This window comes from Scyliorhinus torazame, chromosome 14, assembly GCF_047496885.1.
Source record: "Scyliorhinus torazame isolate Kashiwa2021f chromosome 14, sScyTor2.1, whole genome shotgun sequence".
Taxonomy (NCBI): Eukaryota; Metazoa; Chordata; class Chondrichthyes; order Carcharhiniformes; family Scyliorhinidae; genus Scyliorhinus; species Scyliorhinus torazame.
Genome location: NC_092720.1, coordinates 5,363,637 through 5,391,001, shown reverse-complemented (window position 1 = coordinate 5,391,001; position 27,365 = coordinate 5,363,637). Strand labels below are relative to the sequence as shown.

The 27,365-nt window shown below is 59.6% G+C and overlaps 1 protein-coding gene across 2 annotated transcripts in view; it reads left to right on the top strand.

Moving 5' to 3' along the window:
- p3h2 (prolyl 3-hydroxylase 2) overlaps positions 1 to 27,365 on the top strand; it is a 290,038-nt gene that overhangs the window by 225,240 nt on the left and 37,433 nt on the right. For both annotated transcript variants that reach the window (XM_072473639.1, XM_072473641.1), the window contains exons 7-11: positions 9,886 to 9,944; positions 18,703 to 18,806; positions 22,120 to 22,247; positions 22,337 to 22,432; positions 26,088 to 26,238. In XM_072473639.1, the coding sequence (XP_072329740.1) occupies positions 9,886 to 9,944; positions 18,703 to 18,806; positions 22,120 to 22,247; positions 22,337 to 22,432; positions 26,088 to 26,238 (538 nt within the window). The remainder of the gene's footprint in view (positions 1 to 9,885; positions 9,945 to 18,702; positions 18,807 to 22,119; positions 22,248 to 22,336; positions 22,433 to 26,087; positions 26,239 to 27,365) is intronic.

Sequence of the window (27,365 nt, the reverse complement as noted above, 5' to 3'; positions counted from 1 at the left end):
CTGGAGCGACAGAGGTTGAGGGGTGACCTGATAGAAGTCTACAAAATTATGAGGGGCATAGACAGAGTGGATAGTCAGAGGCTTTTCCCCAGGGTAGAGGGATCAATTACTAGGGGGCATAGGTTTAAGGTGCGAGGGGCAAGGTTTAGAGTAGATGTACGAGGCAAGTTTTTCTACACAGAGGGTAGTGGGTGCCTGGAACTCGCTGCCGAAGGAGGTGGTGGAAGCAGGGACGATAGTGACATTTAAGGAGCATCTTGACAAATACATGAATAGGATGGGAATAGAGGGATACGGACCCCGGAAGTGCAGAAGATTTTAGTTTAGATGGGCAGCATGGTCGGCACAGGCTTGGAGGGCCGAAGGGCCTGTTCCTGTGCTGTTCTTTTCTGTGTTCTTAGGGAGTGTTTGATGGGGACAGTGTAGAGGGAGCTTTACTCTGTATCTAACCCCGTGCTGTACCTGTCCTGGGAGTGTTTGATGGGGACAGTGTAGAGGGAGCTTTACTCTGTATCTCACTCCGTGCTGTACCTGTCCTGGGAGTGTTTGATCAGGACAGTGTAGAGGGAGCTTTACTCTGTATCTAACCCCGTGCTGTACCTGTCCTGGGAGTGTTTGATGGGGACAGTGTAGTGGGAGCTTTACTCTGTTTCTAACCCCGTGCTGTACCTGTCCTGGGAATGTTTGATGGGGACAGTGTAGAGGGAGCTTTACTCTGTATCTAACCCTGTGCTGTACCTGTCCTGGGAGTGTTTGATGGGGACAGTGTAGAGAGAGCTTTACTCTGTATCTAACCCCGTGCTGTACCTGTCCTGGGAGTGTTTGATGGGGACAGTGTAGAGGGAGCTTTACTCTGTATCTAACCCCGTGCTGTGCCTGTCCTGGGAGTGTTTGATGGGGACAGTGTAGAGGGAGCTTTACTCTGTATCTAACCCCGTGCTGTACCTGTCCTGGGAGTGTTTGATGGGGACAGTGTAGAGGGAGCTTTACTCTGTATCTAACACCGTGCTGTACCTGTCCTGGAAGTGTTTGATGGGGACAGTGTAGAGGGAGCTTTACTCTGTATCTAACCCCGTGCTGTACCTGGGTTGTTTAGTCCTGGGGAATTCTATTTCTGGGTGTCTGGCACAGGGAGGATTTGGTTTCCGTTACCAGTTTTTGCATTTTGCTATTTTCTGGACGTTGCTGCCATCGTGTGGTCATGGCTTGGAAATGCAACCTTTCTGAATCTTGGGAAAGGGAGACATTGAGAATGATTTGCTTCAATGGGTGTCAGTAGCAGCTGAGACCAGCACCTGATGAGCTTGGTCAAACGCAAAGCTGCTGGCCGTCGGATGAAGGTCGATCTGAGTTCCTTCTGTTTGTGCGTGGCTTCTGTGGCTTTGAGCTTGAGCAAGAATAACATTCTGGAGGGTTCATTGCCTCCGCTCCTCTATTACTGTATTGGACCAGGGTTTCGAGAACCCCAAAGTGTATCATGGAGTTCACCTGACCCACAATATTGTGGTGTGGGGAGCACACGGCCCACTCGACAGGTGTGGGACAGCAGAAATGGAAAAGTATTTTTTAAAGCAAAACAATGTTTATTCTATGAACTCAAGTTAACCTTTTTAAAACATACAGTGAACATCTTAGCAACAATCAATTCAAATACAACCCCCAAAGAGTACAGCACTAAGTAAACCTTTAAGCTTTCCTTTTTAACATCCATACTGTCGTGTTAAGCGCACTGAGATAACACGGGCTGCAACTGGATGCAGCTATAACTCAAGTAGACTCCAGACCTTGAGTTTAGTTCAACTTGATTTATTGAACCTGTCACACAGTTCGCACAGTTCTATGCGAGTTCGACTCTCTGCTAACCTAGCTGTGATTTCTCGATCTAGACTGAACCAGACTAGCTCTTCTCCACGTGCTGCATGCCTCACGTGATATGTACACAGGACTAACTCTGTAGATGTCCCTAGTGGAAAGAGGCGGAGTGTGAGTGCCTCCTGCCTTTTATAGTGGGAAACCACCTCCCAAGTGTTCTGCCTGCTGATTGGTTAAGTCCTGTTCCCTGTGCTCATTAGCTGCCTGTCTGTATCTCATTAAGTGCCTGTCAGCATATCCTGACATCTCCCCCTTTGAAAAGTTTTTCTGCAGCCTATGTGATGGTATTTACGTGAGTAGGCGGAAAAACTAACATATTTACACGAGATGACAGTTTTAAAAAAAAAAGTATGTACATATGAGAACAGGTGTCGAATGTGCAAAAACAGAACATGGCAAACAAAACAATTTTTCATAAGTCCCGTCTCTGGGGCTTACGTCTGATCTGGGTTGACCGCCGGAGAGGTGGTGGCGGGGACGACGGCGCCTTGACAGGCGGGATGGAAGCCTGACTGGTGGCCTCGTGGTTCGAGATGTCCGGAGGTGGCACAATAACAGCTGGAAACAACGAAGAATGTGGATGCGGGCAGCTGCGTGCTGGGACCGACTGTTGCGCCGCACAACCGAGCCATCAGCCAGACGCACAACGTACGATCGAGGAGCAGCCTGTCGGACAACAACCGCTGGAGCTGACCAGCATCCGTCAGGCAGCTGGATCCGGACCGTATCCGCCGGGAATAGCACAGGCAAATCAGTGGCATGAGCATCAGGGCCCTGCTTTTGCCGGTCCCCGAGTTTCTGCACCTTCTGCAGCACCGGGAGGTGATCCAGGTTGGGCACGTGTATGGCTGGAAGAGTCGTTCGCAGGTCCCTGTTCATCAGGAGTTGAGCTGGTGACATGCCGGTTGACAGAGGGGTCGCCCTGTTTGCGAGCAGCGCAAGGTTGACATCGGTAGCAGAATCTGCAGCCTTGGAGATGAGCTGCTTCACTCTGTGCACCCCTTTCTCAACCTTCCCGTTGGACTGCGGGTAATGTGGGCTTGAAGTGACGTGATGAAACTGATATAGCTGGGCAAATCTCGACCATTCCTGGCTGCTGAAGCAAGGACCCCGTTGTCACTCATGACAGTGAGGGGAATACCATGCCTGGAGAACGTCCTTGATGACAGTCCTGGACCTGAGGTCCGAGAGCTTCACAACCTCTGGGTAGTTGGAGAAGTAATCGATGATGAGCACATAGTCACGACCATTGGCGTGAAAGAGGTCGATGCCCACCTTGGACCACGGAGAACTCACAATCTCGTGCAGCTGAAGTGTCTCCTTACTCTGCGCTGGCTGGAAGCGTTGACAGGTCGGACAGTTGAGGACCATGTTTGAGATGTCCTGGCTGATCCCGGGCCAGTAGACAGCCTGCCTGGTTCTGCGTCTGCACTTATCCACACCCAGGTGGCCCTCATGTATCTGCCGGAGCACCAAGCTCTGGAGACTGCGTGGAATGACATTGCGATCCAGATTTAGGAGGATGCCATCAACCACTGTGAGGTATTCCTTCACATTAAAGAATTGGGGGCACTGCCCTTTCTGCCAGCCATCGGTGAGGTGGCGCATGACACGCTGCAGAGGCGGCTCCTTGGCTGTCTCGTCGCGAATGCGGATCACCTTTTCATCCAACGCGGGGAGGCTGCTGGCCCACAGCGGCACCTGTGATTCGATCTGCTGGATGAATGCCGGCGGGTCAGCAGGCTAGGTAACGGGAGTGGGACAAGGCACCTGTAATAATGAGCTCCTTGCCCAGTGTGTACACGAGCTCGAAGTCGTACCGTCTGAGCCGGAGGAGGATGCGCTGCAGCCGGGGTGCATGTCATTCAGGTCCTTGTGAATGATGTGGACCAGAGGCCTGTGGTCCGTCTCGACGGTGAGCGTCGGCCGGCCGGACACACAATCGTGGAACTTGAGGATTCCAGTGAGAAGGTCCAGGCATTCCCTTTCGATCTGGGCGTACCGCTGCTCGGTGGGTGTCACGCCCGTGATGCGTAGGCAACCGGTGCCCAGGATGACGTGTCATCGCACTGGAGCAACACCGTGCCGATGCCGTCCTGGCTCGCATCGGTCGAGATCTTTATTTCCCTGTCGGGATCAAAGAAAGCCAACCCAGGTGCAGTGGTTCTTATCTTCAGGGGTCTTCATGGCTTAGATGGCTTTAACCTTGTCTGTGTCCGGGCGCACACCCTGTTGAGATATCTGGCCACCCAAGAACTTCAGTGTCGACATGCCAAAAGAGCACTTTACCCTGTTCAGCTTGAGGCCATTGGCATGGACACGGCGGAATACCTGCTGGAGACGAGAGATGTGCTCTTCGGGGGTAGCGGACCAAATGATAACGTCGTCCACGTACACACGAACCCCTTCAGTGCCCTCCATCATCTGCTCCATGATTCTATGGAAGATCTCCGAGGCCGAGACGATGCCGAACAGTATACGGTTGTAGCAGTACCTGCCAAATGGTGTGTTGAAGGTGCAGAGCCTTCTGCTGGACTCATCCAGCTGGATTTGCCAGAATCCATGTGATGCATCCAGCTTTGTGAAAAGCCGGGCGCGTGCCATCTCACTTGTCAGCTCCTCCCGCTTCGGGATGGGGTAGTGTTCCTGCTTGATATTCTGGTTTAGATCCTTGGGATCAATAGAGATGCACAGCTCCCCCCGCCGGTTTCTTTACACAGATCATCGAGCTGACCCAGTCAGTCGGTTCTGTGACTTTGGAGATAATGCCCTGGTCCTGAAGATTCTTCAACTGTGCCTTCAGGCGCTCCATCAGTGGAGCCGGGACCCGGCGTGGAGCGTGGACCACAGGCGTGGCATCAGGCCGCAGTACGATCTTGTACCCATATGGCAGAGTGCCCATCCCGTCAAACACATCCGGATACTGAGCGAGGATGTCATCAATGCCGGCCTGAAGATCCACGTTGCGGGAGGTCATCGTGTAGACCTGTTGCACCAGGTTCAGCTGCTGGCATGTCTGTGCACCGAGCAGGGAGGCCCTGTCAAGCTTGACGATTTCAAACCTTAGCCTTGCGTGAATGCTCCTGTTGGAGACGAGCAGATGGCAGGATGCCGGTGCTGTGATGGCGTTGCCATTATACTCCAGGAGCTGGCAGGCTGCTGGAAGGAGCTTGGGTGGCTTCTTGATGTGGTGGGAATCCGCCTGTGAAAGGAGATTGGTAGAAGCACCTGTGTCCAGCTTGAACTGGATGGAGCACTGATTAACGTACATCACCGCACGCCATTGGTCCGCAGAATCCACAGTGAGGATGGGCAGGCTTCGTGATGCTGTTGCCGAGGCATGCTAACGCGTGGTGGTGATGCCCACATGGTAGGGGGGACTCCGGGCAATGGTCCTCCGGATCCGTTGTACTGCCAGGATCTGAATCTTGTACTCCGTGCTGCACACTCCGATGCGCCTGCGTTGGAGTTGGGAGCGTGGCCTCTGACTGGTGGTGCAGACCTGCACAAGGCTGCATAGTGTCCAGGCTTCCCGCAGTTTAAACATCGCCTGCCTCTTGCAGGGCAGTGTTTCTTTAAATGGGCGGTGCCACAGTTCGGGCACGTCGTGACGTCGTTACGCTCCGTGCGTGGTCGCACATGCGCAGTGCGGTCAGCAGACGTTCGCACCTGCGCCGTGTGTTGGTCGCTGCTTCATTATCCCGTTCGTATCGCGCATGCGTGGGTCCCGGGAAGAGCGCGCAAAATGGTCGCTTTTATCAATGCTGAGGCGCTGCATCCGGGAGATGACCTGCACAGTCCCTGCCTCGTGGGAGGCACGTTTCTCAGTTTCAGCCGATTTGGGATACCGATTTTTGGCGTGCTCACACACCGTACATGTTTCGATCGCGACTGGCGGGGTTATGTGTTTGATTTCAAAAGCTGCTCCCTCAGCGGATCAGAGTGAACTCCAAAAATGATCTGATACCTGATCACGGAGTCAGCAATGTCACCAAAGTTGCAGGCTAGCGCTAGTAGACTGAGATTAGTTAGAAAGGAGTTGAAAGATTAGTTTTTATGTTGTAGGCGTTGCTTAAACATATCGCGCTCGAAGATTTCATTGGTGTCCACTTCACAATGACTGTCAATCTTGTCCAGGATGGTCGGAAACTTCGTCTTGTCCTGCCCACCGGCGAAGTTGAACGAGTTAAAGATTTGGATGGCTTGATCACCCGCAGTTGATAGGAGGTCTGAGGCTTCAATGTACAGCCGAAACCTTTGCTTGAAGGTCCGCCAGTTGGCACTGAGATTGCTGGAGGTCCGCAGCGGTTGAGGAGCCTGGATCTTCTCCATGGTGCCGGGATATCTTTGCAGGTCGTCACGGAACAGATTGAGGTAGACCGCCTAGGTAAAGCAGACTACTGGTACCATGTTGTTTTAAGCACGTTGAGATAACACGGGCTGCAACTGGATGCAGCTGTAACTCAAGTAGACTCCAGACCTTGAGTTTAGTTCAACTTGATTTATTGAACCTGTCACACAGTTAGCACAGTTCTATGCGAGTTCGACACTCTGCTAACCTAGCTGTGATTTCTCTATCTAGACTGAACCAGACTCGCTCTTCTCCACGTGCTGCATGCCTCACGTGATATGTACACAGGACTAACTCTGTAGATGTCCCTAGTGGAAAGAGGCGGAGTGTGAGTGCCTCCTGCCTTTTATAGTGGGAAACCACCTCCCAAGTGTTCTGCCTGCTGATTGGTTAAGTCCTGTTCCCTGTGCTCATTAGCTGCCTGTCTGTATCTCATTAAGTGCCTGTGTTTGATGGGGAGTAGAGGGAGCTTTACTCTGTATCTAACCCCGTGCTGTACCTGTCCTGGGAGTGTTTGATGGGGACAGTGTAGAGGGAGCTTTACTCTGTATCTAACCCCGTGCTGTACCTGTCCTGGGAGTGTTTGATGGGGACAGTGTAGAGGGAGCTTTACTCTGTATCTAACCCCGTGCTGTACCTGTCCTGGGAATGTTTGATGGGGACAGTGTAGAGGGAGCTTTACTCTGTATCTAACACCGTGCTGTACCTGTCCTGGGAGTGTTTGATGGGGACAGTGTAGAGGGAGCTTTACTCTGTATTTATCCCCGTACGGGACTTGTCCTGGGAGTGTTTGATGGGGACAGTGTACAGGGAGGTTTACTCTGTATCTAACCCCGTGCTGTACCTGTCCTGGGAGTGTTTGATGGGGACAGTGTAGAGGGAGCTTTACTTTGTATCTAACCCCGTGCTGTTCCTGTCCTGGGAGTGTTTGATGGGGAGTAGAGGGAGCTTTACTCTGTATCTAACCCCGTGCTGTTCCTGTCCTGGGAGTGTTTGATGGGGAGTAGAGGGAGCTTTACTCTGTATCTAACCCCGTGCTGTACCTGTCCTGGGAGTGTTTGATGGGGACAGTGTAGAGGGAGCTTTACTTTGTATCTAACCCCGTGCTGTACCTGTCCTGGGAGTGTTTGATGGGGAGTAGAGGGAGCTTTACTCTGTATCTAACCTCGTGCTGTACCTGTCCTGGGAGTGTTTGATGGGGACAGTGTAGAGGGAGCTTTACTCTGTATTTATCCCCGTACGGGACTTGTCCTGGGAGTGTTTGATGGGGACAGTGTACAGGGAGGTTTACTCTGTATCTAACCCCATGCTGTACCTGTCCTGGGAGTGTTTGATGGGAACAGTGTGAGGCAGTTTTACTCTGGATCTAGCACCGTGCTGTACCTGTCCTGGGAGTGTTTGATGGGGACAGAGTAGAGGGAGCTTTACTCTGTATCTAATCCGTGCTGTACCTGTCCTGGGAGTGTTTGATGGGGACAGAGTAGAGGGAGCTTTACTCTGTATCTAACCCCGTGCTGTACCTGTCCTGGGAGTGTTTGATGGGGACAGTGTAGAGGGTGCTTTACTCTGTATCTAACCCCGTGCTGTACCTGTTCTGGGAGTGTTTGATGGGGACAGTGTGAGGCAGCTTTACTCTGTATCTAACCCTGTGCTGTACTTGTCCTGGGAGTGTTTGATGGAGACCGTGTGAAGGGAGCTTTACTCTGTATCTAACTCCGTGCTGTACCTGTAGATACAGAGTAAAGCTCCCTCTACACTGTCCCCATCAAACACTCCCGGGACAGGTACAGCACAGGGTTAGATACAGAGTAAAGCTCCCACTACACTGTCCCCATCAAACACTCCCAGGACAGGTACAGCACGGGGTTAGATACAGAGTAAAGCTCCCTCTACACTGTCACCATCAACCACTCCCAGGACAGGTACAGCCTGGGGTTAGATACAGAGTAAAGCTCCCTCTACACTGTCCCCATCAAACACTCCCAGGACAGGTACAGCACAGGGTTAGATACAGAGTAAAGCTCCCTCTACACTGTCCCCATCAAACACTCCCAGGACAGGTACAGCATGGGGTTAGATACAGAGTAAAGCTCCCTCTACACTGTCCCCATCAAACACTCCCAGGACAGGTACAGCATGGGGTTAGATACAGAGTAAAGCTCCTTCTACACTCTCCCCATCAAACACTCCCAGGACAGGTACAGCACGGGGTTAGATACAGAGTAAAGCTCCCTCTACACTGTCCCCATCAAACACTCCCAGGACAGGTACAGCATGGGTTAGATACAGAGTAAAGCTCCCTCTACACTGTCCCCATCAAACACTCCCAGGACAGGTACATCACGGGGTTAGATACAGAGTAAAGCTCCCTCTACACTGTCCCCATCAAACACTCCCAGGACAGGTACATCACGGGGTTAGATACAGAGTAAAGCTCCCTCTACACTGTCCCCATCAAACACTCCCAGGACAGGTACAGCACGGGGTTAGATACAGAGTAAAGCTCCCTCTACACTGTCTCTATCAAACACTCCCAGGACAGGTACAGCACGGGGTTAGATACAGAGTAAAGCTCCCTCAACACTGTCCCCATCAAACACTCCCAGGACAGGTACAGCACGGGGTTAGATACAGAGTAAAGCTCCCTCTACACTGTCCCCATCAAACACTCCCAGGACAGGTACAGCACGGGGTTAGATACAGAGTAAAGCTCCCTCTACACTGTCTCTATCAAACACTCCCAGGACAGGTACAGCACGGGGTTAGATACAGAGTAAAGCTCCCTCTACACTGTCCCCATCTAACACTCCCAGGACAGGTACAGCACGGGGTTAGATACAGAGTAAAGCTCCCTCTACACTGTCCCCATCAAACACTCCCAGGACAGGTACAGCACGGGGTTAGATACAGAGTAAAGCTCCCTCTACACTGTCTCTATCAAACACTCCCAGGACAGGTACAGCACGGGGTTAGATACAGAGTAAAGCTCCCTCAACACTGTCCCCATCAAACACTCCCAGGACAGGTACAGCACGGGGTTAGATACAGAGTAAAGCTCCCTCTACACTGTCCCCATCAAACACTCCCAGGACAGGTACAGCACGGGGTTAGATACAGAGTAAAGCTCCCTCTACACTGTCCCCATCTAACACTCCCAGGACAGGTACAGCACGGGGTTAGATACAGAGTAAAGCTCCCTCTACACTGTCCCCATCAAACACTCCCAGGACAGGTACAGCACGGGGTTAGATACAGAGTAAAGCAAAACGCTGCCTGCACTGACCCCACACCTTTACCGCCGACACTTCCACTTGGCCTGCGGAGCGCCTGGACTGCGGAGAACGGCAGAGGCAAAAACAACAACGCTTTCAAACCCGTTCCCCTCCGCGACGCTGCCTCCACCTGACCCCAGACCGACTTCCCCTCCGTAGCAATACTCGCCGCCCAATAATTTGTGAAATTGAGCAAAGCTCATTCCGAATAAGTTCGTCCTACCCGTGGGACCTTGTCCGCCTCCCCAAACCCGATATCAGCCAATTAACTGTCCTAAAAAACCATGCCTTTGGGTCAAAGTTACCGCCAGATTGAACATTGAATGTACAATGGGAATAACTTTTCCGTGATCAGTAATCATATTAAGGTGTTTGTCTCTGTGTTTGTAGCTGAGCTGGACCGGATCTGGACCTGGGGCAATTTCGGAAAATCACAGTCATTCTGACAGGTGACAAACTCCAAATATTCCTTTTAAATTATTTGATAAATATATTGTCATTACTGCAGACTTTCTGGAGACGGTTTAAATTCCCACAATTCCAGATGATATATTTTCAGTTAAAATGTGACGACGAATTTGGCTGCTGCTGTCCGAGTTTTTTGTGAAATTTTGCTGATTTGTTGTTGTGGGTTTTCTGCTTCCTGTTTGTTCTACTCGCTGCTCAGATTTATCTATTTAATCGGTTAACATCCCATAGAACCCCTACAGTGCAGAAGGAGGCCATTCAGCCCATCGAGTCTGCACCAACCCTCTGAAAGAGCACCTGACCCAGGCCTACTCCCCGGCCTATCCCTGTAACCCCACCTAACCTGCACATCTTTGGACTGTGGGAGGAAACCGGAGCACCCGGAGGAAACCCACGCAGACACGGGGAGGATGTGCAGACTCTGCACAGTCATCCAAGGCTGGAATTTAACCCGGGTCCCTGGCGCAGTGAGGTAACAGTGCTAACCACTGTGCCACCGTGTCATCCCAGTCCCTCAACATTCTGGTTCCTGGCACTCCCCCCACCACTGACCTTCTGCACATCTCGATTTTCTTTGCTCCGTTGTTGATGTTCGTTTATTCAGCCACCTGGGTGCCAAGGTTTGGAATTTTCTCCCTAAATTCTCCATCTCTATTCTCCACCGTTGAGACAATCCTTACAATCTACCCTATCACACGTTCTCAATATTGTTGGTGTGAAACTTAGTTTCATTACTTATTATTGAAGGACCATGTGACCTCCTCAATGCATTAAAGCTGTTGATGATTACGACTAAAGTTATCCCCGTCTCCGTGAGAACCAGGGGCGGGATTCTCCGCTGGCGGGCTGCCCCGTTTTGCCGGTAGCCCGAGGGTTTCCCGACGGTGTGGGGCTGCCCCACAGGGGAAACCCCATTGACCAGCCGGCGAAACAGAGCATCCCGCCGGCGGGGAGCAACAGAAATGTGCCGCAGCGGGACGGAGAATCCAGCTCCTGGTCATTATCGTGGTAGTGCGCAGCGTCCCGGAGTGCGCAGCGTCCCGGAGTGCGCGGGGTCCCGGAGTGCCCGGGGTCCCGGAGTGCGCAGCGTCCCGGAGTGCGCAGCGTCCCGGAGTGCGCAGCGTCCCGGAGTGCGCGGGGTCCCCGAGTGCGCTGTGTCCCCGAGTGCGCAGCGTCCCGGAGTGCGCGGGGTCCCGGAGTGCGCAGCGTCCCGGAGTGCGCAGCGTCCCCGAGTGCGCAGCGTCCCGGAGTGCGCGGGGTCCCGGAGTGCGCGGGGTCCCGGAGTGCGCGGGGTCCCCGAGTGCGCGGGGTCCCCGAGTGCGCGGGGTCCCCGAGTGCGCGGGGTCCCCGAGTGCGCGGGGTCCCCGAGTGCGCGGGGTCCCCGAGTGCGCGGGGTCCCCGAGTGCGCGGGGTCCCCGAGTGCGCGGGGTCCCCGAGTGCGCGGGGTCCCCGAGTGCGCGGGGTCCCCGAGTGCGCGGGGTCCCCGAGTGCGCGGGGTCCCCGAGTGCGCGGGGTCCCCGAGTGCGCGGGGTCCCCGAGTGCGCGGGGTCCCCGAGTGCGCGGGGTCCCCGAGTGCGCGGGGTCCCCGAGTGCGCGGGGTCCCCGAGTGCGCGGGGTCCCCGAGTGCGCGGGGTCCCCGAGTGCGCGGGGTCCCCGAGTGCGCGGGGTCCCCGAGTGCGCGGGGTCCCCGAGTGCGCGGGGTCCCCGAGTGCGCGGGGTCCCCGAGTGCGCGGGGTCCCCGAGTGCGCGGGGTCCCCGAGTGCGCGGGGTCCCCGAGTGCGCGGGGTCCCCGAGTGCGCGGGGTCCCCGAGTGCGCGGGGTCCCCGAGTGCGCGGGGTCCCCGAGTGCGCGGGGTCCCCGAGTGCGCGGGGTCCCCGAGTGCGCGGGGTCCCCGAGTGCGCGGGGTCCCCGAGTGCGCGGGGTCCCCGAGTGCGCGGGGTCCCCGAGTGCGCGGGGTCCCCGAGTGCGCGGGGTCCCCGAGTGCGCGGGGTCCCCGAGTGCGCGGGGGTCCCCGAGTGCGCGGGGTCCCCGAGTGCGCGGGGTCCCCGAGTGCGCGGGGTCCCCGAGTGCGCGGGGTCCCCGAGTGCGCGGGGTCCCCGAGTGCGCGGGGTCCCCGAGTGCGCGGGGTCCCCGAGTGCGCGGGGTCCCCGAGTGCGCGGGGTCCCCGAGTGCGCGGGGTCCCCGAGTGCGCGGGGTCCCCGAGTGCGCGGGGTCCCCGAGTGCGCGGGGTCCCCGAGTGCGCGGGGTCCCCGAGTGCGCGGGGTCCCCGAGTGCGCGGGGTCCCCGAGTGCGCGGGGTCCCCGAGTGCGCGGGGTCCCCGAGTGCGCGGGGTCCCCGAGTGCGCGGGGTCCCCGAGTGCGCGGGGTCCCCGAGTGCGCGGGGTCCCCGAGTGCGCGGGGTCCCCGAGTGCGCGGGGTCCCCGAGTGCGCGGGGTCCCCGAGTGCGCGGGGTCCCCGAGTGCGCGGGGTCCCCGAGTGCGCGGGGTCCCCGAGTGCGCGGGGTCCCCGAGTGCGCGGGGTCCCCGAGTGCGCGGGGTCCCCGAGTGCGCGGGGTCCCCGAGTGCGCGGGGTCCCCGAGTGCGCGGGGTCCCCGAGTGCGCGGGGTCCCCGAGTGCGCGGGGTCCCCGAGTGCGCGGGGTCCCCGAGTGCGCGGGGTCCCCGAGTGCGCGGGGTCCCCGAGTGCGCGGGGTCCCCGAGTGCGCGGGGTCCCCGAGTGCGCGGGGTCCCCGAGTGCGCGGGGTCCCCGAGTGCGCGGGGTCCCCGAGTGCGCGGGGTCCCCGAGTGCGCGGGGTCCCCGAGTGCGCGGGGTCCCCGAGTGCGCGGGGTCCCCGAGTGCGCGGGGTCCCCGAGTGCGCGGGGTCCCGGAGTGCGCGGGGTCCCGGAGTGCGCGGGGTCCCGGAGTGCGCGGGGTCCCGGAGTGCGCGGGGTCCCGGAGTGCGCGGGGTCCCGGAGTGCGCGGGGTCCCGGAGTGCGCGGGGTCCCGGAGTGCGCGGGGTCCCGGAGTGCGCGGGGTCCCGGAGTGCGCGGGGTCCCGGAGTGCGCGGGGTCCCGGAGTGCGCGGGGTCCCGGAGTGCGCGGGGTCCCGGAGTGCGCGGGGTCCCGGAGTGCGCGGGGTCCCGGAGTGCGCGGGGTCCCGGAGTGCGCGGGGTCCCGGAGTGCGCGGGGTCCCGGAGTGCGCGGGGTCCCGGAGTGCGCGGGGTCCCGGAGTGCGCGGGGTCCCGGAGTGCGCGGGGTCCCGGAGTGCGCGGGGTCCCGGAGTGCGCGGGGTCCCGGAGTGCGCGGGGTCCCGGAGTGCGCGGGGTCCCGGAGTGCGCGGGGTCCCGGAGTGCGCGGGGTCCCGGAGTGCGCGGGGTCCCGGAGTGCGCGGGGTCCCGGAGTGCGCGGGGTCCCGGAGTGCGCGGGGTCCCGGAGTGCGCGGGGTCCCGGAGTGCGCGGGACCCCGTTTGTGCTCAGGGCCCCGGAGTGCGCTGCGTCCCGGAAGGTGCTTGAGTGCGCTGTGTACTGGACTATGCTGTGTTCCAGAGTGTTCTGTGTGCCGGAGTATGCTACATTCTTTGGTGCGCTGTGCTCCGGAGCGTGCGGTGTTCCAGAGCGCGGCGTGAGTGTGCTTTGTTCCAGAGTGCGCTGTGTTGCGCCATGTTCCGGAGAGTGCCGTGTTGCGGGGCGCGGTGTGTTGCGGGGCGCGGCGGGGTGCGCCGTGTTCCTGGGCGTGCCGTGTTCCGGGGCGAGCCGTGTTCCTGGGCGTGCCGTGTTCCTGGGCGTGCCGTGTTCCTGGGCGTGCCGTGTTCCGGGGTGCGGGGTGCGGCGGGGCGCGGCGTGTTCCAGGGTGGGCCGTGTTGCGGGGTGCGGGGTGCGGCGTGTTCCGGGGCGGGCCGTGTTGCGGGGTGCGGGACGCGGCGGGGCGCGGCGTGTTCCAGGGCGGGCTGTGTTCCGGGGTGCGGGGTGCGGCGTGTTCCGGGGCGGGCCGTGTTGCGGGGTGCGGGGTGCGGCGGGGCGCGGCGTGTTCCGGGGCGGGCCGTGTTCCGGGGTGCGGCGGGGCGCGGCGTGTTCCAGGGCGGGCTGTGTTCCGGGGTGCGGCGGGGCGCGGCGTGTTCCAGGGCGGGCTGTGTTCCGGGGTGCGGCGGGGCGCGGCGTGTTCCAGGGCGGGCTGTGTTCCGGTGTGCGGGGTGCGGCGGGGTGCGGCGTGTTCCAGGGCGGGCTGTGTTCCGGGGTGCGGCGGGGTGCGGCGTGTTCCAGGGCGGGCTGTGTTCCGGGGTGCGGCGGGGCGCGGCGTGTTCCAGGGCGGGCTGTGTTCCGGGGTGCGGGGCGCGGCGTGTTCCAGGGCGGGCTGTGTTCCGGGGTGCGGCGGGGCGCGGCGTGTTCCAGGGCGGGCTGTGTTCCGGGGTGCGGGGTGCGGCGTGTTCCGGGGCGGGCCGTGTTCCGGGGTGCGGGGTGCGGCGGGGCGCGGCGTGTTCCGGGGCGGGCCGTGTTGCGGGGTGCGGGACGCGGCGGGGCGCGGCGTGTTCCGGGGCGGGCCGTGTTCCGGGGTGCGGCGTGGCGCGGCGTGTTCCAGGGCGGGCTGTGTTCCGGGGTGCGGCGTGGCGCGGCGTGTTCCAGGGCGGGCTGTGTTCCGGGGTGCGGCGGGGCGCGGCGTGTTCCAGGGCGGGCTGTGTTCCGGGGTGCGGCGGGGCGCGGCGTGTTCCAGGGCGGGCTGTGTTCCGGGGTGCGGCGGGGCGCGGCGTGTTCCGGGGCGGGCCGTGTTCCGGGGTGCGGCGGGGCGCGGCGTGTTGCGGGGTGCGGCGGGGTGCGGCGTGTTGCGGGGTGCGGCGGGGCGCGGCGTGTTCCGGGGCGGGCCGTGTTCCGGGGTGCGGCGTGTTGCGGGGCGGGCCGTGTTCCGGGGTGCGGCGGGGTGCGGGGTGCGGCGGGGTGCGGCGTGTTGCGGGGTGCGGCGGGGCGCGGCGTGTTCCGGGGCGGGCCGTGTTCCGGGGTGCGGCGGGGCGCGGCGTGTTCCGGGGCGGGCCGTGTTGCGGGGTGCGGCGGGGCGCGGCGTGTTCCAGGGCGGGCTGTGTTCCGGGGTGCGGCGGGGCGCGGCGTGTTCCGGGGCGGGCCGTGTTCCGGGGTGCGGCGGGGCGCGGCGTGTTGCGGGGTGCGGCGTGTTGCGGGGCGGGCCGTGTTCCGGGGTGCGGCGGGGTGCGGCGTGTTGCGGGGTGCGGCGGGGTGCGGCGTGTTGTGGGGTGCGGCGGGGCGCGGCGTGTTCCGGGGCGGGCCGTGTTGCGGGGTGCGGGACGCGGCGTGGCGGGCCGTGTTCCGGGGTGCGGCGTGTTCCGGGGCGGGCCGTGTTGCGGGGTGCGGGACGCGGCGGGGCGGGCCGTGTTCCGGGGTGCGGCGTGTTTCGTGCGGGCCGTGTTGTGGGGCGGGCCGTGTTCCGGGGCGGGCCGTGTTCCGGGGCGCAGCGGGGCGCGGCGTGTTCCGGAGTGCGGCGTGCGGCGGGGCGTGGCTTGTTCTGGGGCGGGCCGTGTTCCAGGGCGGGCCGTGTTCCAGGGCGGGCCGTGTTCCGGGCGGGCCGTGTTCCGGGCGGGCCGTGTTCCGGGCGGGCCGTGTTCCGGGGTGCGGCGTGCGGCGGGGCGTGGCGTGTTCTGGGGCGGGCCGTGTTCCAGGGCGCGCCGGGCGGCGGGGTGCGCCGTGTTGCGGGGTGCGGGGTGCGCCGTGTTGCGGGGTGCGGGGTGCGCCGTGTTCCGGGGTGCGGGGTGCGCCGTGTTCCCGACGGTGTGGGGCTGCCCCACAGGGGAAACCCCATTGACCAGCCGGCGAAACAGAGCATCCCGCCGGCGGGGAGCAACAGAAATGTGCCGCAGCGGGACGGAGAATCCAGCTCCTGGTCATTATCGTGGTAGTGCGCAGCGTCCCGGAGTGCGCGGGGTCCCGGAGTGCGCAGCGTCCCGGAGTGCGCAGCGTCCCGGAGTGCGCAGGGTCCCGGAGTGCGCAGCGTCCCGGAGTGCCCGGGGTCCCGGAGTGCCCGGGGTCCCGGAGTGCCCGGGGTCCCGGAGTGCCCGGGGTCCCGGAGTGCCCGGGGTCCCGGAGTGCCCGGGGTCCCGGAGTGCCCGGGGTCCCGGAGTGCGCAGCGTCCCGGAGTGCGCAGCGTCCCGGAGTGCGCAGGGTCCCGGAGTGCGCGGCGTCCCGGAGTGCGCGGGGTCCCGGAGTGCCCGGGGTCCCGGAGTGCGCAGCGTCCCGGAGTGCGCGGGGTCCCGGAGTGCGCGGGGTCCCGGAGTGCGCGGCGTCCCGGAGTGCGCGGCGTCCCGGAGTGCGCGGGGTCCCGGAGTGCGCGGGGTCCCGGAGTGCGCGGGGTCCCGGAGTGCGCAGCGTCCCGGAGTGCACAGGGTCCCGGAGTGCGCAGGGTCCCGGAGTGCGCAGGGTCCCGGAGTGCGCAGGGTCCCGGAGTGCGCAGCGTCCCGGAGTGCACAGGGTCCCGGAGTGCGCAGCGTCCCGGAGTGCGCAGGGTCCCGGAGTGCGCAGCGTCCCGGAGTGCGCGGGGTCCCGGAGTGCGCGGGGTCCCGGAGTGCGCGGGGTCCCGGAGTGCGCGGGGTCCCGGAGTGCGCAGCGTCCCGGAGTGCGCAGCGTCCCGGAGTGCGCGGCGTCCCGGAGTGCGCGGGGTCCCGGAGTGCGCGGGGTCCCGGAGTGCGCGGGGTCCCGGAGTGCGCGGGGTCCCGGAGTGCGCAGCGTCCCGGAGTGCGCGGGGTCCCGGAGTGCGCAGCGTCCCGGAGTGCGCGGGGGTCCCGGAGTGCGCGGGGTCCCGGAGTGCGCAGCGTCCCGGAGTGCGCAGCGTCCCGGAGTGCGCAGCGTCCCGGAGTGCGCGGCGTCCCGGAGTGCGCAGGGTCCCGGAGTGCGCGGCGTCCCGGAGTGCGCGGGGTCCCGGAGTGCGCAGCGTCCCGGAGTGCGCGGGGTCCCGGAGTGCGCGGGGTCCCGGAGTGCGCAGCGTCCCGGAGTGCGCAGCGTCCCGGAGTGCGCAGCGTCCCGGAGTGCGCAGGGTCCCGGAGTGCGCGGGGTCCCGGAGTGCGCGGGGTCCCGGAGTGCGCGGGGTCCCGGAGTGCGCGGCGTCCCGGAGTGCGCAGCGTCCCGGAGTGCGCGGGGTCCCGGAGTGCGCAGCGTCCCGGAGTGCGCAGCGTCCCGGAGTGCGCAGGGTCCCGGAGTGCGCAGGGTCCCGGAGTGCGCAGGGTCCCGGAGTGCGCAGGGTCCCGGAGTGCGCGGCGTCCCGGAGTGCGCGGGGTCCCGGAGTGCGCAGCGTCCCGGAGTGCGCAGGGTCCCGGAGTGCGCAGCGTCCCGGAGTGCACGGGGTCCCGGAGTGCGCGGGGTCCCGGAGTGCGCAGGGTCCCGGAGTGCGCAGGGTCCCGGAGTGCGCAGGGTCCCGGAGTGCGCAGCGTCCCGGAGTGCGCGGGGTCCCGGAGTGCGCGGGGTCCCGGAGTGCGCGGCGTCCCGGAGTGCGCAGGGTCCCGGAGTGCGCAGGGTCCCGGAGTGCGCGGGGTCCCGGAGTGCGCGGGGACCCGGAGTGCGCAGGGTCCCGGAGTGCGCAGGGTCCCGGAGTGCGCAGGGTCCCGGAGTGCGCAGGGTCCCGGAGTGCGCAGGGTCCCGGAGTGCGCAGGGTCCCGGAGTGCGCAGGGTCCCGGAGTGCGCAGGGTCCCGGAGTGCGCAGGGTCCCGGAGTGCGCAGGGTCCCGGAGTGCGCAGGACCCCGTTTGTGCTCAGGGCCCCGTTTGTGCTCAGGGCCCCGGAGTGCGCTGCGTCCTGGAAGGTGCTTGAGTGCGCTGTGTACTGGACTATGCTGTGTTCCAGAGTGTTCTGTGTGCCGGAGTATGCTACATTCTTTGGTGCGCTGTGCTCCGGAGCGTGCGGTGTTCCAGAGCGCGGCGTGAGTGTGCTTTGTTCCAGAGTGCGCTGTGTTGCGCCATGTTCCGGAGAGTGCCGTGTTGCGGGGCGCGGTGTGTTGCGGGGCGCGGCGGGGTGCGCCGTGTTCCTGGGCGTGCCGTGTTCCGGGGTGCGGGGTGCGGCGGGGCGCGGCGTGTTCCAGGGTGGGCCGTGTTGCGGGGTGCGGGGTGCGGCGTGTTCCGGGGCGGGCCGTGTTGCGGGGTGCGGGACGCGGCGGGGCGCGGCGTGTTCCAGGGCGGGCTGTGTTCCGGGGTGCGGGGTGCGGCGTGTTCCGGGGCGGGCCGTGTTGCGGGGTGCGGCGGGGCGCGGCGTGTTCCGGGGCGGGCCGTGTTCCGGGGTGCGGCGGGGCGCGGCGTGTTCCGGAGTGCGGGGTGCGGCGGGGCGGGCCGTGTTCCGGGGCGGGCCGTGTTCCGGGCGGGCCGTGTTCCGGGCGGGCCGTGTTCCGGGGTGCGGCGTGCGGCGGGGCGTGGCGTGTTCTGGGGCGGGCCGTGTTCCAGGGCGCGCCGGGCGGCGGGGTGCGCCGTGTTGCGGGGTGCGGGGTGCGCCGTGTTGCGGGGTGCGGGGTGCGCCGTGTTCCGGGGTGCGGGGTGCGCCGTGTTCCGGGGTGCGGGGTGCGCCGTGTTCCGGGGTGCGGGGTGCGCCGTGTTGCGGGGTGCGGGGTGCGCCGTGTTCCGGGGTGCGGGGTGCGGGGTGCGCCGTGTTCCGGGGTGCGGGGCGCGCCGTGTTGCGGAGGACGGGTGTATCCTGTCTAGTGAGTGAGGTGTAAGGTTTAACTTCATTGTGACTGAGGAGTGATGTTTAAAGGCTCTGTGATTAGGAGTCTAACTCCGCTCTGTTTCCAGGAAGAAGCGATTCCTGGGTCAGGAGGAAACTCTGAAACAGCCGGAGATGCTGATGAGCCAGAGGAAAAAGACAAGGAAGAAAATTGACCGAGGTCTGCAGGAAGGTAGGAGACTGAATTCAGTGATGGCCGAGTATTGATCGGAGATCCCTTTCAGGGAGGTTTTAGACACTAAAGAACATTTTCTTCTTTGTTGTAGATCAACCCCCTCCGCTGAGATAGCACGGCTCCTTTAAGGGTGTGGGCCGGGCGGCCCATGTGACCGTCCCGTAACCAATTACTGGTCCCCATATGAGCTGGTTTAGCACAGGGCTAAATCGCTGGCTTTGAAAGCAGACCAAGGCAGGCCAGCAGCGTGGGTTCAATTCCCGTACCAGTCTCCCCGAACAGGCGCCGGAATGTGGCGACTAGGGGCTTTTCACAGTAACTTCATTTGAAGCCTACTTGTGACAATAAGCGATTTTCATTTTTCAGCCCAACACCTTCTCTGGATGGGGTGGGCCTGTGGGGCTGACGAGTCATTGCCCTACCCCCAGCCAGGGGACCTCGCTTCCAGCAGCTGCAGATGCCGACATGCAGGCCAGGAATTGATGAAGCCATTGAAGAAATGATGCAGCGATGTCCATCCTGTCAATCACTACCTCCATTGACCAGCCCCCACCCCTCGGCATGGGCCCCGGCCCTGTCTCCATGGTGACTGAGGGCCCTTCCTTGGGCTGGATGTGTTTGATTTTGGGTGATGTTCACTCCGAGTGCCAGTCTATAGAGGGTGTTTGGATTTGGTGGCTTGGCGGGGAGGGTGGAGGCCCGTCCGGCCTCCCACAGAAGCGAGCAGACTACGCAGAGAGGCAGCAGGTAATTCCAGGTGGTGAGCCGGGCTTAGTTTGAAATTTTGCCCCTGAGTCGATGGGTTAGCCGGGAGCATTGAGTCCCGATCCGGGCCCATGTCATCATGGAATCCATGATCATAGAATCCCTACAGTGCAGAACAAGACCATTCAGCCCATCAGGTCTTTGGACTGTGAGGGGAAACCGGAGCACCCGGAGGAAACCCACATGGCGAAAATAAATGGCACAACGTCAAAAAACATATTGATCGTCAAGGGAGCCGGGGTTGGTGGGGGGGGGGGGGGGGGGGCGATGCCCGTTTCAGAGTGGTGGGGGTCCCGTCACTGTTTCGACACACTCCTGTGGATGACCCTGTGCAGAGGGAGCTGGGAATTCCCGACTCAGCCTCGTCAGCTGGGCAGTTGAGAGGCGCTGAGCCAGTTACCCGATCGAGCAGACGGGGTGTCGAGGACTGACGTCTGTGCCGACAACCTCCGAGGCTGGGAGTCAGTGGGAGGACTAAGGAGATCCGGGAAGGACTCCGAGCTTCCCGAACCGACTGACTCTGTGTGAACTCTCTCCCTCTCCTCTGATGTCTTTTAGCATTTATATAGAACCTGTTCATAGTTATTGGGTAAAGTGTAATAATGGACTTAAATGGGGGAGGGATGTGGTAGTGCGGCCCCTTTAAGGGGGCGGCCCTCATGGTCCATGTGACCGGCTTGGGGCCAATCATGTGGGAGCGCATGAACTTTGGCCAATAGTGTGTAAGCGTGAGGCCCTGGGAGCAGAGGTCAGACCTGTCTGTACACCAGCCTCTGCCTTTGTAAACCCCCCTGTGCGACTGGAAGCCTCCGGACTGTTGCTGGAACTACCACATCCTACCCCTCAATCCCTATCTACCCTCCTCCTCACCCCTCAATCACCACCTACCCCTCCTCCTCATACCCCTCAACCCCACCTACCCTCTATTCCTCTAACCCTCATTCCCCACCTACCCCTCCGCCTCGTATCCCTCAATCCTTACCTGTCTCCTGATCCTCTAACCCTCAATCTCCACCTAGCCCTCCTCCTCTAACCCTCAATCCTAACTTACCCCTCCTCCTCATATCCCTCAATCCCCATCTACCCCTCCTCCTCGTATCCCTCAATCCCCACGTCCCCCTCCTCATATCTCTCAATCCCCATCTACCCCTCCTCCTCGTATCCCTCAGTCCTAACCTATAGCACCTTCACACTTTATCTCGCGATCCCAGGTCAGGTAAATCGTCTTGGCCGCTGTTGGGTTAGCTCCACCTGGGATTGGCTGATGGGCTGGGTTAGCTCCACCTGGGATTGGCTGATGGTCTGGGTTAGCTCCACCTGGGATTGGCCAATGGGCTGGGTTAGCTCCACCTGGGATTGGCTGATGGTCTGGGTTAGCTCCACCTGGGATTGGCTGATGGGCTGGGTTAGCTCCACCTGGGATTGGCTGATGGGCTGGGTTAGCTCCACCTGGGATTGGCCAATGGGCTGGGTTAGCTCCACCTGGGATTGGCTGATGGGCTGGGTTAGCTCCACCTGGGATTGGCGTCTGTTGGGTTAGCTCCACCTGGGATTGGCCAATGGGCTGGGTTAGCTCCACCTGGGATTGGCTGATGGGCTGGGATAGATCCACCTGGGATTGGCTGATGGGCTGGGATAGATCCACCTGGGATTGGCCAATGGTCTGGGATATCTCCAGCTGGGATTGGCTGATGGGCTGGGTTAGCTCCACCTGGGATTGGCTGATGGGCTGGGTTAGCTCCACTTGGGATTGGCCAATGGTCTGGGTTAGCTCCACCTGGGATTGGCCAATGGTCTGGGTTAGCTCCACCTGGGATTGGCCAATGGTCTGGGTTAGCTCCACTTGGGATTGGCCAATGGTCTGGGTTAGCTCCACCTGGGATTGGCCAATGGGCTGGGTTAGCTCCACCTGGGATTGGCCAATGGGCTGGGTTAGCTTCACCTGGGATTGGCTGATGGGCTGGGTTAGCTCCACCTGGGATTAGCCAATGGGCTGGGTTAGCTCCACCTGGGATTGGCCTCTGTTGGGTTAGCTCCACCTGGGATTGGCTGATGGGCTGGGTTAGCTCCACCTGGGATTGGCCGATGGACTGGGTTAGCTCCGCCTGGGATTGGCTGATAGTCTGGGTTGGCTCCACCTGGGATTGGCCAATGGGCTGGGTTAGCTCCACCTGGGATAGGCCTCTGTTGGGTTAGCTCCACCTGGGATTGGCTGATGGGCTGGGTTAGCTCCACCTGGGATTGGCCAATGGGCTGGGTTAGCTCCACCTGGGATTGGCCAATGGGCTGGGTTAGCTCCACCTGGGATTGGCCTCTGTTGGGTTAGCTCCACCTGGGATTGGCTGATGGGCTGGGTTAGCTCCACCTGGGATTGGCCAATGGTCTGGGTTAGCTCCACCTGGGATTGGCCAATGGGCTGGGTTAGCTCCACCTGGGATTGGCCAATGGTCTGGGTTAGCTCCAGCTGGGACTGGCCGATGGGCTGAGCAGATGTCCAGTGCAGCCTGTTTATTGCCCTCACTGTGAGCTCTACCTTTCCCTCCAGGAGGACCTTTACTCTATGACCAGGTGAAACTTATCCACGACTCGCATCAACTGAACGGCAGCCAGCGGGTGCTCCTCGATCACGTCATCACAAGATGGGAGTGTGACGAGCTGTACCAGTTAGCCAGCGTAAGTGCCAAAGTGGTTTGTTGGCTTTTCCCATCTGCCATTTTACCAGGAGGAAGCTTGTTTCTGACCCTGTGCCCCGTGTTTTACAGTCCATCGCCATGGCAGGGGACGGTTACAGAGGCAAGATGTCACCACACACACCCAATGAACGTTTTGAAGGAGCAACTGTGTATAAAGCTCTAATGGTGAGTGACTATTATGGACTGCCCACAACTCGGTTCCTTCGACAGCACCTTCCAACCCCACGACCACTACCATCTAGAAGGACAAGGGCAGCAGATACCTGGGAACCCCCACCTCCTGGAGGTTCCCCTCCAAGTCACTGACCACCCTGACTTGGAAATGTTTAAAATTAATTTACAGGATGGGGGTGTCACTGGTTAGACCAGCATTCATTGTCCACCCCTAGTTGCCCATCACAATGTGGTGGTGAGATGTCTTCTTGAACCACTGCAGTCCCTGAGGTGTACGTACACCCACTGTGCTGTTAGGGAAGGGTTCCCACTGGGTTGACTCAGTGACAGTGAAGGAACGGCGATATATTTCCTGTTCAGGCTGCTGATTGACTTGGAGGTTGTGGGTTTGGAAGGTGCTGTCTAAGGAACCTTGTTGAGTTACTGCAGTGCATCTTGCAGATGGTACACACGGCTGGTACTGTGTGTCGGTGGTGGAGGGTTTGAATGTTTGTGGATGGGATGCCAATCAAACTGGCTGCTTTGTCCTGGATAGTGTCGAGCTTCTTGAATGTTGTTGGAGCTGCGCTCATCCAGGCAAGTGGAGAGTATTCCATCACACTCCTGACTTGTGCCTTGTAGATGGTTTTGGCGGGGTGGGGGTGGGTGGGGGTCAGGAGGTGAGTTACTGTAGGATACTTAGCCTCTGACCTGCCCTGGTAGCCACAGTATTAATGTGGCTAGTCCAGTTCAGTTTCTGATCAATGGTAACTCCCCAGGATGTTGATTGTGGGGGATTCAGCGATGGTAATGCCATTGAATGTCAGGGGGCGCTGGTTAGATTCTGCCTTGTCGGAGATGGTCATTGCCGGGTATTTAAGTGGCTCGAATGTAACTTACTTATCACCGCTCCTTCAATGCCGCTGAATCCAAATCCTGGGCCTCCCTCCCTAACAGTAACGTGGGTGTTGCTCTAGAAATTGGAGGACCACCTTCTCCAGCAGCAACTAGGGATGAGGAATAGATGAAAATGAAAATCGCTTATTGTCACAAGTAGGCTTCAAATGAAGTTACTGTGAAAAGCCCCTAGTCGCCACATTCCGGCACCTGTTCGGGGAGGCTGGTACGGGAATTGAAGCGTGCTGCTGGCCTGCCTTGGTCTGCTTTCAAAGCCAGCTATTTAGCCCAGTGTGCTAAACCGGCCCTTTGCTGAGATGCTAACTTTACCAGTGATGTCCAGATGCAGAAATTAATACAGAGACATTACGCTTCACACCCATCTTTACTTTGATATTCCTGATCTTCTCTGGGGAAGTGTGATTGTCGGCTACAGGAAGATGCCTCAAGCATCAGCACTATTCTGGTTTGCCCACACATTAGGCTGACGATTGAAGGCTGGATTTTCTTTCCCCCGTTGCCTCCACCTTCTCTCACGCTCATTGACTCGGCGGTTGTGGCAAGGACTAAACAACATAACGGGCTACAAAGCGAAGCTGAACAGTATCTCTGGCAGCAGCGCACCCCTCCCCGATGAACTCAATGCATTCTATGCTCGGTTCGAGCAGGTAACCAACAATCCGCTGGCGAGTGCCCCAGCAGCCCATAATTCACCCATACCCACCATCACAGCTTCCGAAGTCTGATTGGCCTTCCTGAAAGTGAACCCTCGGAAGGCGACGGGCCCAGACGGGATCCCTGGTCGTGCACTCAGAGCCTGCACGAACCAGCTGGAAGAGGTATTCGTGGACATCTTTAACCTGTCCCTACTCCACTCCAAGATCCCCACCTGCTTCAAGAAGACCACCATCATACCGGTCCAAAGAAGAACCAGGCAACGTGCCTCAATGACTACCGACCAGTGGCCCTGATTTCAGTCGTAATGAAGTGCTTCGAGAGGTTGATCATGAAGCGCATCACCTCCATACTCCCAGAACGCCTTGATCCACTGCAATTCGCATACCGTCGCAACCGATCCACATCAGACGCCATTTCCCTGGCCCTGCACTCATCCCTAGAGCATCTCGAAAACAAGGACTCCTACATCAGACTCCTATTTATTGACTACAGCTCCGCCTTCAACACCATATTCCCAGCCAAGCTCATATCAAAGCTTCAAAACCTAGGACTTGGCTCCCCACTCTGCAACTGCATCCTCGATTTTCTGACCAACAGACCACAATCAGTAAGAATGAACAACAACACCTCCTCCACAATAGTCCTCAACACCGGCGCCCCGCAAGGCTGCGTACTTAGCCCCCTACTCTACTCCTTGTACACACACGACTGCGTGGCAAAACTTGGTCCCAACTCCATCTACAAGTTTGCTGACGATACGACCATAGTGGGCCGGATCTCGAATAACGACGAGTCCGAATACAGGCGGGAGATAGAGAACCTAGTGGAGTGGTGTAGCGACAACAATCTCTCCCTCAATGCCAGCAAAACTAAAGAGCTGGTCATTGACTTCAGGAAGCAAAGTACTGTGCACACCCCTGTCAGCATCAACGGGGCCGAGGTGGAGATAGTTAACAGTTTCAAATTCCTAGGTTCACATCTCCAAAAATCTGTCCTGGTCCACCCACATCGACGCTACCACCAAGAAAGCACAACAGCGCCTATACTTCCTCAGGAAACTAAGGAAATTCAGCATGTCCACATTAACCCTTACAAACCTTTACAGATGCACCATAGAAAGCATCCTATCAGGCTGCATCACAGCCTAGTATGGCAACTGCTCGGCCCAGGACCGCAAGAAACTTCAGAGTCGTGAACACCGCCCAGTCCATCACACGAACCTGCCTCCCATCCATTGACTCCATCTACACCTCCCGCTGCCTGGGGAAAGCGGGCAGCTTAATCAAAGACCCCTCCCACCCGGCTTACTCACTCTTCCAACTTCTTCCATCGGGCAGGAGATACAGAAGTCTGAGAACACGCACAAACAGACTCAAAAACAGCTTCTTCCCCACTGTCACGAGACTCCTAAATGACCCTCTTATGGACTGACCTCATTAACACTACACCCCTGTATGCTTCATCCGATGCCAGTGCTTATGTAGTTACATTGTATATGTTGTGTTGCCCTATTATGTATTTTCTTTTATTCCTTTTCTTCTCATGTACTTAATGATCTGTTGAGCTGCTCGCTGAAAAATACTTTTCACTGTACCTCGGTACACGTGACAATAAACAAATCCAATCCTATCCAAACCAGTGAGTGTCAGCCATGGAGTCAGGTATGTTGGACCCAGAATTCCACTCTGTCCCCATGCCAACACTTCTGAAGGAGCTCCCTGATTCTCAATTAGCAGCTGGGGACCTGGCTGTTTTTCTGCCTTCCCTCTTTAACTGAGACCGATTCAGGAATGGGAAGAAGATGATTAGAACTTTGTTGGATAGGGGCTGGTTTAGCAAAGTGGGCTAAACAGCTGGCTTGTTATGCAGAACAAGGCCAGGAGCACGGTTCAATTCCCATAGCAGCCTCCCCGAACAGGCGCCGGGATGTGGCGACTAGGGGCTTTTCACAGTAACTTCATTGAAGCCTACTTGTGACAATAAGCGATTATTATTATTATTACTGATGATCTGCCCATGCATGTTAATGATCAACTCCTATTCGCTGAGTCCAGGTTCTCTTCCCCCTAACCATTCCACTTCTCTTTTTCAGTTTGGGTATGAGGGCCGAATTCCATTGCACAGAGCCACATTATTCTATGATGTCAGTGAGAAGGCGCGGAAGATCATTGAATCCTATTTCATGTTGAACTCCACTCTGTACTTCTCCTACACACACCTGGTGTGTCGAACAGCTATCGAAGGTGAGGCTCCTTTCTCTCGAGGGCGAGTGGTGCGGGTAAAGTGTGCAAAGATTGAGTAAAGAAAGTTGAGACAAAGTAATTGTTTGACATGAAGCTCGGGTGTAGTGGGGGTCTGGGTGGAAGAATTGTAATTGTACAAGACAGCCAATGTATTGATGGATTGAGTGAGCAGAGATGGGGAAAGCTGGGTCGATTCACCCTACACCAGAGAAAGTTACCAGGAGATTGTATCAAGAGGGTTAAAATCAAAACGGCTTTTGGCTGTGTGACCGGAGGAGGGGGAGCCAGATTGAAGATGATCGGGAAACAAGTGGACGGGATGAGAATGTACTTTGCTCAGGCAGTTGTTGTGATCAGGAAGGTGTTGCCTGAAGCAGATTCAAGAGGAACTTTCAGAATCAAATTGCAGAAATATCTGAAGGGGGAGAAACTACAGGGCTGTGGGGGGGGGGGGGGGTCAATTTGACAGACCTTCAGCACGGGGGGGGGGGATCAATTGGACAGACCTTCAGCACAGGGGGCGGGGGGGGGGGGGAGAGACCAGAATGGCCTCTGAGGTGTCGTTGTCTATAATAAAACCGAAAATCCTGGGAAAACTCAGCTGGCCTGGCAGCGTCTGTGGAGAGAGAAACCGAGCTAACGTCTCGAGCCCAATGTGACTCTTTTCTTTCCCAGCAGTGGGAATTAAATTAAATGGATAACTCTACCAAAGAATTGGAAAATGCTGGGATGAATGGCAGTCCTGTGCTATATCACGATGCAAGATTATAATAAGAATCTTAGTGTCACAAGTGGGCTTACATTAACACCCGTTCATTTTCTAACCTCAAGTGGATGCCATGAAGGCATCGGGAGCAGTGACCACCGCACAGTCCTTGTGGAGACAAAGTCCCGTCTTCACATTGCGGATACCCTCCATTGTGTTGTGCGGCACGACCATTGTGCTAAATGGGAGAGACTTCGAACAGATCTAAAACTCAGGACTGGGCATCCGTGAGCCGCTGTGGGCCATCAGCAGCAGCAGAATTGTATCAACCACAATCTGTAACCTCACGGCCCCGGCATATCCCCCACCCCCCCATTACCACCCAGCCAGGGATCCACCCTGGTTCAATGAGGAGTGCAGG